The following is a 20,463-nucleotide window of genomic DNA, read 5'->3' as shown; positions in this document are numbered from 1 at the left end:
ATTCCTCAAATTTTCTGAGCAGTTATTGTCAAACTCTGTGTTACTTTGGGAAAAAATTAATTATGAAAAAGGCATTTTTTTTTTTTAGGAAAGCAGTTTAAAACTAAAAAGAAACTTGGTTTTTTGTAAACATATCAAAACATAAAATCACAGACATGAGATCTACATCTGTTCTCATTTACACAGAACAATGACTCCTAAGCTATAAGAAGAATGTATGAGGAAATTCTAGCCAGAGAAATTAGGCAAGAAAAAGAAATGAAAGGCATACAATTTGGAAAGAAGCAAAATGATCTCTGTTCACTGATATTATCTTTTATTTAGTAAACCCACACACATTTTTAAAAAGCTACAAGAATAAATACAGAAAAGTAGCAATATACAAAGTCGACACACAAATCATTACACTGCTATATTCTAACAATGAGCAATATGAAAGGAAAGTTATGAAAAAAAATCCATTTATATTTGCATTAGAAAAAATACTTCATAATACTACAGAGGTGAAAGACTTACATGACAAAAAGCACAAACCATGCTGAAACTAAAGGTAATATACACAAATGAAAACACACTCCACAATCATGGACTGGAACACAATATCATAAAGATTCCAATACCACCCAACACAATTCAAATGCAATCTATCTCAAAATCCCAGTGAGATTTTTCCATAAAAAGAAAAACCTGTTCTAAAATGCTTTCAGCATATCAAGGAACCCTGAATACTCAAAGCAATCTTGAAAGAGCACTTCATGATTTCAAAACTTACTGTAAAGCTATAGTAATACAAACAGTTTAGTACTGACATGAAGACAGACACCTGGACCAACAGAATACAAAACCCAGAAATAAAACATCTGATGCCAAGCCTGGTGGCACATGCCTGTAATCCCAGCAATTTGGGAGGCTGAGTGAGAAAGATTACAAGTTCAAAGCCAGACTGAGCAATTTAGTGAGAGCCCATTTCAAAATTAAAAAAAAAAACAAAAACATAAAAAGGGTTGGGGATGTAGCTCAGTGATGAAGCCTCTCTGGGTTTAACACCTGGTACAACTGAAAAATAAATAAATAAAAATAAAGCTTTTTGCATTATGTCAAAAATTTTGACAAGTCTGCCAAGTTCATTGAGAGGGAAAACTGAATATACACACACAGAAGAAAGTAAGTGGACCTTACCTAATGTTACATATAAAAATTAACTCAAAATGAATCAGCCCAGTAAAACCTAAAGGTATAAAACTTCAGAGAAAAACATAAGGCAAAATCTTCAAGACATGAGATTTGGCAATGATTTCTTGGATCTGACATGAAAGGCATAGGCAACAAAATAAAAAGTAGATGAATTGAACATCATGAAAATGTTTTAAATTTTGCATCAAAGACAAAAAACAGTAATCCACAGAATGTGTTAAAATATTTGCAAATCATATATCTGATATCTGTATATATCCAGAATATAAACAGAACTCCTAAAACTCAAAAACAAACAACAACCTAGTTCAAAATGAGCAAAGGACCTGAAAAGATATTTCTCCAAAAAACTACAAATGGTAGATAAGCATATGAAGAAGCTTGACATCATAATCATTACAAAAATGCAAATAAATGTAAGATGCCAGCTTAGGATGGCAACTATTAAAAAAAAAAAAAAAAAAGGAAAAAGAAATGTTAACAAGGATGTAGACTAAACCCCTGTGCATTGGTGGTAGAATATAAAATGGTGCAGCTGCTATGTAAAATAGTGTGGCAATTTCCTCAAAAAATTAAAGAATTATCATGTGATACAGCAATTCTATTTTTGCGTATATAACCAGACAATTTAAAGGAATGTCTCAAAGAGATTTTTATTTTTATAAATTCACATTCATAGAAGCATTATTCACAATAGTTCAAAATTACAAGCAACTGAAGTATCCATTAGTGGATAAGCAAAATGTGGTAATGGAAGTGAACATTACAACATCAACTAAAGTAGTCGTTTCAAAGCAGTAAGAATGAGTGGCAGGTAATGAAGTGGGGCATTTAAAAAGTTATAGTACTATAGCCAGGTGTGGTAGTGTACACCTATAATCCCTATAATCTAGAGGCTAAAGCAGGAGGATACCAAGTTTGAGATCAACCTCTCAGCAATTTAGTGAAGTCCTAGGCCACTTAGACTTGTCTCAAAATAAAAAATAAATAGGAGCCAGGCACAGTAGTTTCCAGTGGCTTGGGAAACTGAGACAGGAGGATCGCGAGTTCAAAGCCAGCCTCAGCAATGGCAAAAGCGATGCAACTCAGTGAGATGCCATCTCTAAATAAAATAGGGCTGGGGATTTGGCTCGGTGGTTGAGTGCCCCCGTGTTCAATCCCTGGTACCCACCACCCACCAAAAAAAGGACTGGGGACTAGGAATGTGGCTCAGTGGTTAAGTGCCCCTGGGTTTAATTCTCTGTATCAAAAAAATACAAAATAAAAGTTATAGTATTAGCCTTAAAAAGGAAGAAAATTCTGACATACACTACAACATGGAAGAACCCAGAGGACACATTAACTGAAATAAGCTAGTTACAGGAAGACAAATATTGCAGGAGTCCATTTATATAAAGTGACTAGTCAAAATCAGAGATAAAGTAGAATGGCTGGGGTTCAGGGTATAGCTTATTGGTAAAGCATGTAGTTAGCAAGCATAAGGCTCTGGTTCAATCCCCACCCCACCCCCCACCCCACCCCCCAAAAAACAGAAAAAAGCAGAATGGTGGCTGCCAAGAGCTGGGGAAAGAGGAATGGTGAGTTATTATTTAATGAGTACAGTTTTATGTTTTACAAGCTGAAGTGTACTGAATATGGTTGCTGGTGATAGCTGCACAAGATTACTAATGTACTTAATACAACTAAACTGTACATTTACAAATGGTCAAGACTGTAGATTTTATATGTAGTTTATCACAATTAAAAAAATTAAGAAACAAGAACACTAAAATAATAGTTATGTCAGATTTCAGTTATAGTTACCATATTTTTTTTTATCATACGATGTTACCATATTTTTTTTACCCATACATTTAAACGTTTGACATTAATGTCTCAATTTTGTAATACTAACAACAAATCACCAATTAATAGTTGAAGGCCTCTTGTTTTGTTTACTTTCTTGTCCAGAAAGACACTTACCTAAACTTGTGGGCTTGATAAGAACATCAAGGACATCATAAAAGGGCAGGTTTTTTAACTGCACATCAGGATGGACAGGAGGAATCGGAGGAGATGGTTGCTGCATCTCAAATGTGGGCTTAGTATCTTGAAGCAGCACAGAACCAACAGGAGAGGACGGTGAGTGAGGTGTAACTGAAGTGGAAGGCAATGAGTGGATTCCAGCCACAGCCAAGTCAGGTTCTACAGGTGATGAGCTACCATCCAAATTAAAAACCGATGATTTGATTGTGGATAAATCAGAAAGTCCTTCAAGAGTCCGAGGATATCGACGTCTATACAATTCTCGGATTTTAATCTGAACCGCAGGGCTGCAGCCACTCTTCAATAAATGCAGTGCCCTCATTAGGAGGTCATGTTTGCGTCCACTTTTATTCCGTCCAGCAAAGCCTAGTAACACTTGTAGTTCAGAAACCCTAAAACTAGAAACCATATTCTAAAAAGAAAGAGAAAAAAGATAAGCCAATAGTCATCTCCAAACATAAAAACCCCACCTAAAATATACTATAAAATCTGATTTTTTCCTCTATCAATTGACACATGCTAGTAATCAGCATTTTTCACATACCAACTTAGAATCACTAATATTCATAAAACCATCTCCCATAAAAATGATTCAAATTACATCATTGAATTATACCTTGTTAAACTCTTAATTCTGGTAATCTAATCTACTAGTGTCTATTAACCTCTTCGTTATTTGATTATGAACTAATTAAATCCATATTTGCTTTATTATGAATTCTATAACCAATGGAAATGTTCTTTTACAAAAGTAAGCCTAATATTTGTGTTGTTACAAAGTTATCACTAATTAACCTAGCAAAAAATTATATGTGGTTACATGTGTAACTTCTGGTGCTACTTAGTAAATTTATAAAATCAAGTCATATAATTGTGATCCAAAACCCAATGAATTTTTATTTTACCCCAACTCAAATATTAGGGAACAGACAATATAATAAGAAACTGATATTTTAAAATATTAAAGCTAAAAATCATTTCCATTTTATTTAGCAATCAAACTTTCAAAATTATTAAAAATCCTAGCTGGATATTGAAATGAGAAAAATACTTTTGAAAATGGAGAGTCAACTAAAGGACAAGATTACCCTCCACCTCACTCTACTGACTTATTTTTGGGTATAAAATAAAGGCAGTTCCTGTTTTACATCTCACCTTCTATTTATTCAACAAAATCTAATGAATACTTTTAACCACCTGCTGCCTCATGAATTCTGCTACTGTGATTTTTGAGTTGATTCTGAATTTAAAGGTAAACCACATGGGTCAGATTTACCAAAATCACACATCCACCATCTAGTGAGAGAGAGGAAGACCTGGAGCTGACCAAAATTCTTTCAGAAACCTACTCACAGAAGACCCTTTTCTTACTGTGACTTGAGGTTTCTCCACGCATCCTAATCAGTGAGGCTCAAACCTAAGCAGCCTGGTATTCGTTTTCTGGACAACTTGGGGTCTTATCCCCTCAAATAATTGGAGATTACGTACACAAAGGAAAAGATTTATAATGTCACATGATTCTGAACAGCAGATGAAAAGTCTCTGCATTTACAAAATGCTGCAAAGATAAAGTAATGCCAAAAACACAATCAAAAATAATGGTTTTGAGAGTCAATGAACCGCTATAGAAAACTTCAGTCCAGCAAGTCAGTAGCTGTAGGTCAACCCCTGGCACCAAGACTTAGGACCTTGGGAAAGACATTTCATTTCTCTGGTCTTCAATTTCCATTTAATTACAACAGCATATACCTGTAATCCTCGCTACTTGGGAGGCTAAAGCAGAAGGAACTCAAGTTTGTCAAGGCCATTTAGCTATTTAACAAGACCATGTCTCAAAAATAAAAAGGTCTGGGGATGTAGCTGAGTGGTAGAATACTTGCCTGTCGTGCAAGATCCTGGGTTCAATCCCTACTGCAACCAAATTAACTAAAGCAACAATAAAAACCTCCTCTCCTTTATTTAGCACTTACATAATCTCTGAACCAAGCTTCAAATTCTTCCTCCAGTGAACGGGTATGCTTAGTAGGAAGGATCATTAAAAACCATAGAGGGGTGAAATTAACCTGCTATAAGTACTACCAAGAACTGATTTCAGCTACTATTTTCTACTAATCTCTGATGTCTATTAACTTTAGTCTATTTTTTTTTAAAGTGAATTTTTTCTACTCCACTCTGCCATCTCTCAAATGTTCTCAAAGTATGATTTCCAATACTTCAGTAACAACTTCTATGTACTCTACAGAGGAATACGGCATGAGACACAGGGCTGGGGTGTAGTTCAATGGCATTGTGCTTGGGGCTGGGATGTGGCTCAAGCGGTAGTGCGATCGCCTGTTATGCATGCGGCCCGGGTTCGATCTTCAACACCACATACAAACAAAGATGTTGTGTCCGCCGAAAAACTAAAAAATATTTAAAAAATTTTTTTTAAAAAATGGCATTGTGCCTGCTTAGCACGCAAGAAGCTCAGTGTACACACACATGATACATTATCTGAATTCTAAATAAAAAACTAATGTAAATTAAGACTAAAACTTATAATAATCAACCCTGTTTCTTTACCATATTTGATAAACACAAAATTATAAAAATGCTTAAAACTGGAACATTATGTAATTGAAACATTACATTCATGAAGGCATATTTACACACAAAATAACCCACATTAAGCAGGAAAATAGAATAATTACATGTCATCAATGAATAAAAATATTTCCCTGACACTACTCTTCAACTTTAAACATGAGATAGAAAAAACAAAAAAACAGTTTGAAATAAGTTAGAAACAGTGGTAAAATCAATACAACTATTTTGCAAATATCCCATCTGCAGTGATGTATAATATGGATGCCGGAGAGGCTACCAAGGGAAACTGAAAAAAACATATTATTATTACATATTTTAGCTATGTTAAAATAGTACATTTTTATATATAAGAAAAAATAAAGACAAAACTAACATAGTCAACATGTCAAATGAGTGACCACGCAAAAGTCATCAAATGATATGGCAATTTTTAATCACTAGCCATTTCAGAGAGTGTAGGAGGTCCAATTCTTGGTTTTTATTACTGATAAAATCATATTTTCCGTATAATCAAGTTCCCTTTTACTTGAGGGTCCTTAAATCAGTCTCTATGTTACAATGATTACAGTAGCTTCCAGTGTAACAAAATCAAAACCAAAATTCAGTTATTAAAAGAAACAATAAAGAACATACTACTTTTCAAAAATCTATAAACCTTGGAGAACATCTCCTAAATGCTTCTTTTACTATACAATAAAGATTTAACACGTGTACACCTGGCAGCCCCGGAGGTGGAGGCAGGAGGATTACAAGTTCAAAGCCAGTCTCAGCAACTTAGCAAGGCCCTAAGCAACTCAATGAGACCCTTTCTCTAAATAACATATTTTAAAAGGGCTGGGGATGTGGTTCAGTGGTTAAGCACCCTGGGTTCAATCCCAGGTACCAAAAAGAGAAAAAAATAACAGTCAAGAAAACAAATAACCAACAACAAAACAAACCACAAAAGTAAAGAATTAAATAAAGCAAAAAATATGAACGAGAAAACAAACTGCAGTCTATTAAAAAAAAAAAAAAATCAGGCCCCCAAAAGGGAAAGCTAACAAATGCAGACTTCAAAATAAGAAAAGGCTCATAAAGATCACAAATACTACGAAAATTTCTTTAAGAGAACTTTATGCAACTATGTCCTAACAACTTAAAGCCATAGCCAAAAGCAATTTCCTAGAGAACTATAAAAACTATAAATTACTCCATCCAAGTCAAAAAGATGTAGTAGTATCTGTCCCCGAGATACACATTCAAACACATCTACCAAACAAGGCAGTTTAGTGAATGAATTCTATCAGTTTCCAAGAAAATTATGAAATTGTTTCCTAAACTGCCCAACAGAATTCAAGTCTAAGAGTCAAAATACAAAATACTTGTTAGAAGACAAAGAGAAAAATATTGAACACCAAATTTCAAAAATATGCAAACTGATGATATTAAAATTTCAGCAGTGGTGTTTACCTCATCCAACCAAAATTTCAGGCAAAGCCTGATGAAACAATGGACCTAATGCACTATTCTTTCTCATTTCCCAAAATAGACCATAAAGTGTCCACTTATTAGGTTTGGATCTTAAATGTCGCCCACAGGCCATGTATTGAGGCTGGTCACTAGCATGTGAGAGGTGATGAAACCTTTAAGAGGTGGTACTTAGTAGAAAGAAATTAGGTCACTGGGAGCAGGCCCCCAAAGGGGATAAAGGAACCCTGGCCCCTTCCTCTCTTAGCTCCCAGTCTGCCATATATAAAACAACTCTGTTCCACAATGTGCCCTCCCCCTACAATGTTCCGCCTAACCAAGGGCCCAAAGTAATGGGGCCAAGTGAATATGGACTGAAACCTCAGAAACTGTGAACCAAAATAAATATTTTCTCCTTATAAACTGATTATCCCACGTATTTTATCACAGCAAGGGAAAGTTAACTAACACACTGCTATAATATGGGGGGAGGGAAGGTGATAAATCACACAACTACTGCTTATTCTATTACAATATTAAAACAATAAACACCTTCATTTATGAATATGGTATAATTTATAAACCAATATTAACACATTAACAATGTTTTCTGAAGTATACCAATACAGTATATCTGAGGAATATATGAACAATTTAACATAAATTGAGTAAAGTACTTGGTTTAGATGATCTCTACCCAGAGCAGCGGGTTTAGGTCAGTGGCAGAGAACTTGCCTAGCAAGAGCAAGCTGGACAGGGTAAAATTCCTATCCTTAAAGTCAAGTAGTATAAAATATCAGATTTTCTTTTGACTAATTTGTAGAAAGTAAGTAGGTAAACACCTACATGAAAAAAAGAGGAATTGATCACTATTGAAAAAAAGAGGAATTGATCACTATTGAAGTTCAGTGTTGAGTACATGAGGAATTCTCTCTGGAAATGTAAGAATGTAACCATAATTAAAAGTTTGCTTAAACAGGGGAAACTAGGTACCTGTCATATAGTGACTCTCTCTGTACTACATTCCAGGCTTTTCTATAAATCTCAAAGTAGTCTAGACTTAAATTTAAAAATTGACAGTTTGTTTAAAGGTGGTGAGTGGTGTGGGAAGATTGTGGTTTAAGTAGCATTTCCCATTAAAGGAACCCAGGCTCCTTAGGGGAAATGCTGGATTAGAGATGTGGGGTAGGAAATGCATACAAGATCAACCTAAACCATTTTATCACACCAGAAAAAAAGAAATTTATCCAAGACTACCGGGATCTCATCAGAACAAAGAAAACATCTAGAATGAGATCCCACTAGCCCAAGATTTGAAAAATGCATCAAAAACAAACAAGTACAACAACAAAAAACAATAACTACATTGGATTCAAACATTAAATATATAATAAACTTTACTCATAACAGTACTTTTAAAAGCTCACTGATCATCCTTAGACAATGTTAGGGAAACAAACAAAAAGATGCACTGATTCAAGAAAGAGTCACAGAATTATTTAGATAAATATTAGAAGGGTATTTTATAAAATTTTATTCATTCCTAATAAACCTCTCAAACAGCTATAGCAGGAAACTGTTAACATGATAAATGGTATCAATCAATAGCAAATATCCAATTAAAAATGAAACATTAAGATGGGTGTGATGGCACATGCCTGTAATCCCTGCAGCTTGGGAGGCTGAGGCAGGAGGATCGCGAGTTCAAAGCCAGCCTCAGCAATTTAGCAAGGCTCCAAGAAACTTGGTGAGACCCTGTCTCTAAATAAAATACAAAAAGGACTGGGGAAGTGACTCAGTGGTTAAGCGTCCCAGGGTTCAATCCCAGGTACAAAAAAAAAAAAAGATACATTTAGCTGGGCATGGTGGCAAATGCCTATAATCCCAGAGACTCTAGGCTCAGGCAGGAGGATTATGAGTTCAAGGCCAGTCTCAGCAATTTAGCAAGGTACTGTTTCAAAATAAAAAATTAAAAAGGGGGCTGGGGATGTGGCTCAAGCGGTAGCGCGCTCGCCTGGCATGCGTGCGGCCCGGGTTCGATCCTCAGCACCACATACAAACAAATGTTGTGTCCGCCAAAAAGAAACCTAAAAAATAATAAATATTAAAATTCTCTCTCTCTCTCTCTCTCTCTCTCTCTCTCTCTCTCTCTTTTAAAAAAAAAAAAAAATTAAAAAGGGCTGGGGGATGTGGCTCGGTGGTTAAGTGCCCCTGGTTCAATCCCTCCCTGCCAAAGAAACACTGTCATAAAGTCAAGGCCTTTAAAATGTACATTGTTTTGTCACTCAACATTATTCCAAAAATCCTAAAATAATACAACAAATCAATAAAAAGTTTATAAACTCAGATTTACAAACAATAGGACTCTTTACATTGGAAATACAAAGAATCCACTGAAAATTAGAATCATTAGCATTAAACCAACAAAATTCTTCTGTTAAATACTGTCTGAGGTATCACATTATTTTAAAATCAATTTTATTGCCAGGCATGGTGGTGTATGCCTATAATCCCAGAGACTTGGGAGGCTAAGGCAGGAGGATTGCAAATTCGAGTCCAGTCTCAGCAATTTAGCAGGCCCTAAACAATTTATCGACACCCTATCTCAAAATAGAATATAAAATGGACTGCAGATGTAGCTCAATGGCAAAACACCTCTGGGTTCATCCCCAGTACAAAAACAAAATCAGTAAAATTTCAATGAATGTTGGAGAGCATAACAGGCCAAACTTAGAATAATTATATATATATAAAATTATTTATATATACATATTTATAAAATAGAGCAAGTGGTGATGAATGAATAAAGCAGGGGAAGCAAAAGAGAAAGAATTTGCAATTTAACAGGAAAAAGATCACAGTGAAAAGGTAATTGAGTAAATAGAGAGTTAACAAAATGCCCATGGAATACCTGAGGAAAAACATTCCAAAGCACAGGACGGAGCTGATACAAAAGTTCCCAGGAGAAAAGCACATCTAACACACAGCAGGTAAAACAAAAAGCCCACCATTGCTGAACCAGAATAAGCAAGAAAAATGCATACTAAGATAACAGAATGATGGGGAAGCAAATATAGCTCAGCAGGAAAGCATCTACCAAGCATGTCTAAGGCCCTGGGAAGTGAAGATTAGGGCAGGTACAGAAGGGGAAAGATCCATGAAGAGCAAAGAAAATGACAAACCTGGGAGAGCGTTTAGCCTAAACAAGTATTGTATAAAATAGAATACAATGAGGTTGCAGAAAGAACGAAAATTCTAGGAAACAATGTAAACTGGTAGAGTGGTAAACAGTTTCTATAGGTGAGAAAAGAAAATTTTAGACTGACATACATCAAAATTTTAAGAGAAGTGAGGTGTGGTGGTACATGCCTGTAATCTCAGAGGCTGGGAGGATCACAAGTTCAGAGCCAGCCTCAGCAACTTAAGAGCCCTAAGCACTTAGCAAGACCCACATTCTAAATAAAATATAAAAAGGGCTGGGAATGTGGCTAAGTGCCCCCTGAGTTCATTTCCCGGTATCTCCCCCTACAGAAAAAAAATTAAGAGAAATTTCAAGACAAAATCAAGAAGCTGTGGGAAAGCAAAAACATAATTTCACCACTAGTAAAGCAGGAAAAGCAAGGCAATGAGGAAAGAAAAGAAAAACAACAATACATGTGAAAACAAAGACAAAACACAAAGTAAGATAGCACAAAATAAAATGAATGAGTAAAAGTAAATGCATATAAGTTAATAACCCCAACAAATCAAAAGAAATAGACTGTCTAATAAAAGAACAAGATTAGGAATATCTACAGAAAAGCAAACATCAAAAAGATAATACAGGGGGCTGGGGTCGTGGCTTAGCGGTAGAGCACTCACCTAGCACATGTGAGGTGCTGGGCTCAATCCTCAGCACCACATAAAAATAAATAAGTAAAATAAAGGTATTGTGTCCAACTACAACTAAAAAATAAATTTAAAAAAAAGATAATACAGGAATATGAAGAACAACTCTATACCCATTTAAATGGACAATACAGATAAAATGAACCAATTCCCTGAAAAACACAAACTACCAAAACACTCAGTTTTTAAAACAGATCTTTTAAATACACTTCTAACTTGTAATTAAGGAAATTTAATTCACAATTTTAAAACCCCTATGAGAAATTCCCACCCCCAAGTGATTGTACGAATTCTATCAAAGAAAAAATGAACCCTAGTTCTACATAATATCTATAAATAATACAAAAAAAGAGCTAAAGAACACTTTCAAATTCATTTTGTGGATCTAGTATTACCCTAAGACCAAAGCAAGAAAACAGTACAAAAAAATAAAACTATTCATCAATATCCCTCATAAATACAGATGCTTAAACCCTTAACAAAATATTAGTAAATAAAATTCAGCAATGTTTAAAAAGAATTATTCATGTGACCAAGAAGGGTTTATGCCAGGGATGAAAAGACTGGCTCACTGTTTGAAATCAACAAAGTACATGATATTAACAGCTAAAAAAGAGAAGTTCTATGATCAAATCAATCAATGCAAAAAAAAAAAAAAAAGCAGTTGACAAATTCAGCAACTACTCATTATCAAAAACTCTCAGAAAAATAGAAGTAGAAGGGAACTTCCTCAACTTCATCAACAGTATTAACCCAAAAAACAAAACAATACAAAAAAACCCCAAACCTAGCTCTCCTACCAGTTAATGGTGAAATTAACTGCTTTCCCTCCATAATTAATGTTGGGAATGAGGCACTTATTCAATATAGTGCTAAAAGTTCTGGTAAAATAAGAAAAGGAAATAAAAGGTCCAACAAGTTGGAAAGGAAAAAAGTAAAACTATTTACAGATGGCATGACTGCCTATGTAGAAAATCCCATCAAATCTATAAAATGACTCCTAGAACTAATAAGTGAGTTCAGCAAGGTGACAGAACACAAAACAAACACCAACTATATCATTACATCTTTATAAACAGTGAACATGAGTAAAAAACAAGTTAAAAATATAACCCCATTTACAATCACTCCAAAGAAAATAAAATACATAATGTAAAAATCTAACAAATATGTATCGAACTTGTATGCTAAAAACTACAAAACACTGGTGAAAGAAATCTAAGAACCAAAAACATGGATTCTTCATCTTGGACTGGTTAAGTGGCCCTCAGTTCATTCCCCGGTACCTCCCCCTAAACCCCCCAAAAAATTTATTTAAGAAAAATTTCAAGACAATATCAAGAGGCTGTGGGAAAGCAAAAACATAATTTCATGATTAGTTAACACAGTTAAGATATCAGTCCTCCCCAAATTGATACACAGGTTTAACATAGTACCTATCCAAACCCCAGTAAGAATTAGGTATGGTGGTGAACACTGGCAATCCCAGTGACTTAGGAGACTGAGGCAGAAGGACCACAAGTTTGAGACCAACCTCAGCAACTTAGTGAGGCCCCCAAAGACTTGACAAGACCCTGTCTCAAAATTTAAAAAAGTACTGGTGAGGGGCAAGGGTTACGGTTCGGTGGTAGAGCACTTGCTTAGCATGTGTGAGGCACTAGGTTCAATTCTCAGCACCACATACAAATCAAGGTCCATCAACAACTAATATTAAAAAAAAAAAAAGTGCTAGTGATGTGGCTCAGTGATAGAGGGCACAAGGCGCTGGGCTTAAACCCCAAGACCCAGTGGGGAGACCAGTCCATGTATTATTCTGTAACTTAACTACAGTAATCAGGCTGTGTAATATTAAGGAAAAGACAGATACATAGCTCAGTGGAACAAAATAGAAAGTCCAGAAATAGAACTACTCAGATATGCCTAAATAATTTTGACAAAGGTATCAAATGTATAAAGATGGCTTTCAACAAATGATACTAAAAACAACATCTATAGATTTAAAACAAACTACCATCTAAGTCTCCTAACTTCTAAAAAAATTAACTCTAAGTGGATTGCAGACAAAAGTAAAAATAAAACTACAAAAAAAATTTTAATGGGAAATCTTTAAGATGTAGGTCTATTCTAAGAGTTCTTCGACTTGACACTATGATTAATAACAGGGAAAAAAGATATATTGGACTGTATCAAAATTAAAACTTGTACTCTGCAAAAGACCCCTTTAAAAGAATGAAAAGGCAGTCAAGAGGCTCAGAAGACATTTGCAAACTACATACTTGACAAAGACTAGTATCTAGAATATATTGATATTCTCAGAATACAACAGAAAAAAAAATTAAAAATATTTTAAAAGGACAAAAGACATGCAGAGACATTTCATCAATGGGGATATAGGAAATGGCAAATATGCACAATAAAAAATGTTTAACATCATTAGCCTTTAGGGAAATGCAAATTAAAACCTCACTAAGTTATCACTTAGATACCTACCAGAATGGCTAAAATGAAAAACAGTGATAACACCAAATGCTGGCAAGGATGTAGAGAAACTGGATCACTCCATATATTGCTGGTAGGGATGAAAATGGTACAGCAACTCTGGAAAACATTTGGCAAGTTCTTTAAAATCTACACATAAAACAATCAGAAGATGCAGTAATTGCACTCGTAGGCATTTATCCCAGAGAAATTAAAGTTTAAGAAAAAATTAGAATACCCTATGAACAAAACTTTTATTGATAACTAAGCAAAAAACTATAAACTCAGATGTCTTTCAACAACAAATGGATAGTAGTAAATTCATATCACTGAATACAACTCAGCAATAAAAAGGGACAACCTTTTACACATAACAGCCCAGAAGAATTTCCAGAGAATTCTGCTGAATGAAAAGAGTGAAATCAAAAAGGCTACATACTATGATTCAATTTATGTAACATTCTTTTTGTTTGTTTTGGTCCAGGTATTGAACTCAAGGGCGCTTAACCAGTAAGCCACATCCCTAGCCAGCTGAGGCTGGCTTTGAACTCGTGATCCTCCTGCCTCAGCCTCTCAAGTCACTGGGGCATGGGCCACCATACCCAGCCTATGTAACATTCTTGAAAAGACAAAAATCACCGAAGTGAACAGATTGATTCATGTTTCCCAGAAAGTAGGGGTTGAGGGTGGCTAAAATATACTATGAGGGATTCTTAAGCAGATAAAAAATAGTATCTTCATCCTGTCAGTGCCAATATCCTGATTTTTAACACTGTACTGCAGTTTTGCAAGATGTCACCAACCAGGGACACTGGATAAAGAGTACATGGGATGCCTCTACTATTTCTTGAAACTGTAAGTGAACTGACAATTATCTTCATAAAATAATTTAAAATTACAAAGACCAAGAGTATCTGGACAGTTAATTTTTTTAATTCAATAGCATGATATTCACAAGACATATGATCAAAATAACACAAATGTACAGAGAGAGAATTTTCAAAATCAGACAAAATTAACTGCCCAAAAGACATATAATCTAGATATATTAATTAATAACACCAGTATTTAAATCAAAGCCATTCCTAGGTACATATTTAGTATATAGAGTAAAAGTTTCAGGCTGGGCATAGGGACACATACACTCATAATTCCAGCAGCTTGGGAGGCTGAGGCAGTAGGATCCTGAATTCGAAGCCAGCCTCATCAACTCAGTAAGGCCCTAAGAAACTCAGACCCTATCTCCAAATAAAATACTAAAAAGAGCTGGGGATGTGGCTCAGCAGTTAAGCACCCTGGGTCCAATCTCGAGTAACAACAACAACAAAAATGTTTCAATTCAGCAGGAAAATAGAATAGATTTAAACTTTCATGTTCTAATAACAAAACATTTTTATCTGTTGCTAGAACTATAAGACAAAACTGAGTAAAACAATAGAAAATGAACATAACTCTAAAAAACAATGACATAAGGTTTTAGCAACATAATTAAAATACTGACAAAAATTATATAAATTAGCCAGGCGCAGAGGAGCATGCCTATAATCCCAGCAACTAAGGAGGCTGAGGCAGGAAGATCATGCCTGAGTTCAAAGCCAGCCTCAGCAACTTAGCAAGGCACTAAAAGCAACTCAGAGAGACCCTGTCTTTAAATAAAATACAAAAATGGGCTGGGGATATAACTCAGTGGTTAAGTGTCTGAGTTCAATACAGGTATCAAAAAAACAAACAAAAAAAATTGTAAAAATTAACCACATCGTCTCAACAGATTTCAAAGAAATGGTATCATACAGACCATGCTGCCTGGCCACAATGCTGTGTGCATAAATCAATAACAATTCACTAGAGGAACTCCCTATGCTTGGAAATTAAATTTTTTAAATAAGAATTCATGGGGGCTGGGGATGTGGCTCAAGCGGTAGCACACTCGCCTGGCATGCGTGCGGCCCGGGTTCGATCCTCAGCACCACATACAAAACAAAGATGCTGTGTCTGCCGATAACTAAAAAATAAATATTAAAAAATTCTCTGTCTCTCCCTCTTTCACTCTCTCTTTAAAAAAAAAAAAAAAGAATTCATAGGGAAAAAATAGAAAAGTGCAAGGGAAAGTACTACACATCAAAACTTGGGTGATGCAGAAAAGGCAATATTAAAACATCTTTGGTCTTAAAAGTCTATACTAAGGGGATATAGCTCAGTTGGTAGAGTGCTTCCCTTCCACACACAAGGCCATGGGTTCAATCCTCAGCACCATAAAAAGAAAAAAAGTCAGTCTATACTAAAATGTTGAAGCTAATAAAAGGCATTCAACTTATTAGAAAATAAGAATCATGAAAAAATAAAGAGAAACCAATGAAATGGGAAAAGGATACACTAAAGAATATAATCAAAGCAAATTATTCTCCAAAGTCTTCAAAATTTGCGAAGTTTTAGCTTAAAATAAGAAGGTGTTAAAAAAAAAAAAAAGATCAAGAGGATATTACTTACACAGTACTACAAAATTAGAGATTAACAACTTAATACCATAAATTCAAGAATGTATATGAAGGGGCTAGGGTTGTGGCTCAGTAACAGAGTGCTTGCCTACCATGTGTGAGGCACTGTGTTCAACCCTCAGCACCACATAGAAATAAATAAATAAACATTAAAAAAAAAGAATGTGTATGAAATGAACAAATTCTTATAACCTACCAAAACAGGTTTGAAAATTGAAAATATAAACAATATAATCAAAACGACTATATCAGTAGTTAAGAAGCATCTTTCAAAGAAACCACTAGAGGCTAGGAAAATAGCTCAGTGGTAGAGTGCTTACATGGCACACAGGAGGCCTAGTAACAATTGGGGGGTGGAGGGGGCATGGTATTGTGGCCCAGGGTTGCTTTATCACTGAGCTAATCCCCAACCCATTTTATTTTTGAGACAGGGTCTTACTAAATTGCTTAAGGCCTCATTAAATTGCTGAGACGGGCCTTGAACTTGTAATCCTCCTGCCTTAGCCTCCCAAGTCATGGATTACAGGCACGTGCACCAAAGCCCAGCATTACTAACAATTTTATAAGAAAGTTCTATCAGACATTTCAGAAATACATCATTCTAATGTCATATAAACATTTCCAGAAGAGAAAAGATGTTTTAAAAATTCTAGGCAAGTGTTACTTATTATTTGAAATAAAAATCCTAATCCTAAATTAAGCATCTTCAAATTTAATTCAATAATGAAAAAAGAAACAGATCAGCATTTAATTTATATTTGAAACAGAAGGTTTGTCTAAGTAAGTTAAAAAATTAACCAATGTTGGGCTGAGGATATAGCTCAGTTGGTAGAGTGCTTGCCTTGCACTCACAAGGCCCTAGGTTCAATCCCTATGACCACAAAAAATAAATAAATAAATAACCAATGTACTTCACTCTATTAATAGAGTATAGAAGAAAATAGTCTCAAAAGATGAAGAAAAAGCTTGTGATTGAAAAAAAAGTTAGCAAACCAAGGGAGCAAAATCTTCAGCCTACAAAGATTCTCTACAATAAACCTTTAGTAAGCATCATACTTAACTGTGAAACATTTAAAGTATTCCCTTTAAAATCAAGACCAAGATCAGGATGCCCGCATCACAGCTTCTATTCAACACTGTACTGAAGATCCTAGCCAGCACATTAAGACAAGAAGAATTTAAAAAAAAAAAAAGCACAAGAATCAGAAAAATCAAAGATGTCGTTATTCACAAATAGGACTATCTCTATAGAAAAATCCAAAGAAAATCTATAGATAATTTACCACAACTAGAAATGCAGCAAGGATGTTATACAAAGTCCAGTTGTACTTCTAAACACCAGTAGTGTAGAAAATATAATTATAAAAAGACAATATTTATGATTTACTCTAAAGTATCTAGAAATAAAATCTAAAAAAATATTTGCAACAGCTTAATTGAAAATTATAAAACTTTACAAAAAGCTATAATAGATGTAAATAAATGGAGAGTACAATACTCATGGTTTAAAAATAACTAATTTACAGATTCAATGCATTTCTCAAACGCAAAAACCCAAATGAGATGTGGTGGGGGGAACAGACAGATAAACAGATACAGAGACAGATAAAGAAACTCGAAAATATGATTCTCAAATTGTAGAGAGGACCAATAAGCCAAAAAGTTCCTTAAAGAACAACTATAAGACCCACAGGACTTTTCCTGCTTCTGTCTCTTCTCAGTGACTCACTAGACTATTTCAGAACAACTGTCCCTGTGAGAATTTAACTGAGCATAATATTAAAAAAAGCATTTGTTTGAAGGCATAAAGTGTTACAAGGGAGTCAAGGACTCACCCTCCACCGGGCCCCGCTGGAACTCTCCGGGAACTCCGCGAGAATTCAACGGGTTAAATTGAAGGTGGTTAAGATGCCTTCACAGCCACAGCGGAGGAAAGATTGCATCATCCGAAGCCTAGTTAATCTTAAAAGCATTACTTAAAAAAAAAAAAAAAAAAACCCATGAAAATGGGAAGATAATAGGATAAAAGCAATTTGGAGAAAGAAGATTAGAAATTTGAAGTGGGAAACTTTGAAGACAGAAGTACAGGAAGGTGAAGAAAAGACAGAGAAGATGTAGAAAGATAGAGAAGATGTAGGAAGACAAGAATTTTAAACCCACAAAATAGGAAGCAAAAGAAAACTAGGAGGAAAAAAAGCAACTAAGGGTGAATGTACAAACCTTAGAAGAAAACGAGAAGATAGAAACAAGATAGAAAATGGTTGAAAATGTCAAGTAAAGGTATTTCAGATAGAAAATGCAAGAAGCTAAGACAACTATTGGATACAGACATTCAAAATAGAAAAAGGTAGAAGAGAGAAGTTTGAAGTCAGTCTAATCTGGGACAGACAAGATCCATTCTTTATAGGACATATCAGGGCACATACAGGATTGCCTGGAGCCCTTAGTTTGGGCAATGATTTAGCAGATAAAACTACACATGACATACATATTTTTTCTACACTAGAAGAAGCTACAAGTTTTCATAAATCCTTCCATGTCAATGCAAATACTTTAAAAAAGCGTTTTAAAATAACTAAGGAACAAGCTAGACAAATAATAAAACAATGTCAAAACTGTGTGACCTTTTTACCACAAGTTAGTCTTGGAGTCAATCCTAGAGGACTGATACCTAACCATATATGGCAGATGGACGTCACACACTTGCCAGAATTTGGAAAATTAAAATATTTGCATGTTACAGTTGATACTTCTTCCGATTTTTGATGGGCTCCCTTCATGCCAGAGAAAAAACTAAAGATTTTATAGCTCATTGCTTACAAAATTTTGCCACTGTGGACGTTCCAAAACAGTTAAAAACAGATAATGGCCCTGGCTATACTTCTACCTCTTTTAAGCAATTTTGTTCATCATTTAGCATTACTCATATAACAGGAATCCTATGCAATCCACAGGGACAAGGCATAGGTGAAAGAGCTCATCAAACTATTAAAATGTACTTATTAAAGCAAAAAGAGGGAATTGAGAAGGGGTATATATCCCCCAAAGATAAACTTAAAATATATCCTTTTTACTCTAAACTTTTAAAATTTGGATTCATCAGTGCTTAGTGCTGCGGAAAGGCACATGTGTCCAAAAAATGTACATAAGCCCAAGGTACTTTGGAAGGATATTCTAATTGGACAATGGAAAGGTCCTGACCCAGTGACTGTCTGGAGTCGGGGTCTGTTTGTGTGTTTCCACAGGGAGAACAGCAGCCGATTTGGATTCCAGAGAGACTAACTAAAGTGATTTCTACAGACCAAAAAGATGATGATTTGGCTCAAATCCATAACAGCTGATATCCAGAACTCCAATTTGGCTATCCTTACATATGCGACAGTGGTTCTCCCACACCTGGAGGCTAATGAAACCAGGATGCTTTTTTCAATATCTATTTTATTATTGCCCTTTCCCACATCATGAAGTTCTATTTTATTTTTTGAGCTCATACAGACCTAGGTTAATGTTTTTCTGATCAGTTCTATTTTTTGACTATGGAGTTTTTAAACATTGCAATGGAGATTTCACCTGTGAAAAGCTACAAGGCCTTTACTATTATGTTATGTGTTGTATGTATTGTATTATGTGTGCACACTTGTGTTTTGTGTTGTATGTCTGTATGTGCGTATGTCCATATATCATATATGAGGAGCGCTCATGAAAAAAATGGATCCAATTTTTTTTTTATTATTCACGTGATTTAAATGGTCTAATTTAAATTGGGTAACAGCTGTTGAGGATTGTTTTAAAATGTGAACAAAAAAGGAGGTTAACAGATCTGTTTGTTTACTTTCACCTTTCCTTTTCATTATATTTAATAATTCTGTTCAGGATAATGTAAATTGTTCAGAAAATTGTTTTCTTAGTGCCTGCTGGTATGCTACATAATTTTTCTTTTTTTTGGCCATCATTGCCAGAATTCCTATCTTCATCCCAGTGCTGGTGAACACAAAGATAAAACCAAACTACAGCTTCTGTGATAGCTATCACAACAAACTGTATAAACTGATGCATCAATGAATAATGTAACTCAACAAGTGACGCTCAATCAAGAAGTCAATTTGCTTTGGGAGGAAATGGACATATTGATGGATTCCTCTGCTTTGAACTGCTTGCAGAACTTGCCTGGACTATGTATCACTTGTATAATTGTGAACTATCTGTTGGTGCAGCAACTTGTGGTAGTGCCGGGGTATTTTTGCTGATGGTGTCATCGGTGGTATCCTCCTCCCTTCTGCTTGTGATGGTCATTCAGCTAAAATTTGGGGGCCAACAGAGGTGAGGCAAAGAACCTCACCCACCCCCCCAC

At 35.1% G+C, this 20,463-nt stretch overlaps 1 protein-coding gene across 5 annotated transcripts in view; it reads right to left on the bottom strand.

The window, feature by feature from the left end:
* Positions 1-20,463, bottom strand: part of Pias2 (protein inhibitor of activated STAT 2) — a 92,786-nt gene that overhangs the window by 63,792 nt on the left and 8,531 nt on the right. For 4 of the 5 annotated variants that reach the window (XR_011704809.1, XM_071602789.1, XM_071602790.1 and 1 more), the window contains exons 2-3: positions 13,630-13,737; positions 3,157-3,631 (exon numbers count right to left, since the gene is read on the bottom strand). Coding sequence is in view for 4 of the 5 variants with exons in the window: in XM_071602789.1 (XP_071458890.1) it covers positions 3,157-3,631; positions 13,630-13,737 (583 nt within the window). In the remaining variant the exon portion in view is untranslated. The remainder of the gene's footprint in view (positions 1-3,156; positions 3,632-13,629; positions 13,738-20,463) is intronic. The other variant, XM_027935625.2, reaches the window with a different exon arrangement.

Source organism: Marmota flaviventris, chromosome 16 (genome assembly GCF_047511675.1).
Source record: "Marmota flaviventris isolate mMarFla1 chromosome 16, mMarFla1.hap1, whole genome shotgun sequence".
In the NCBI taxonomy this organism is placed as follows: Eukaryota; Metazoa; Chordata; class Mammalia; order Rodentia; family Sciuridae; genus Marmota; species Marmota flaviventris.
The sequence above is the reverse complement of the archived record's forward strand: the minus strand, read 5'-3'. Positions and strand labels throughout refer to the sequence as shown.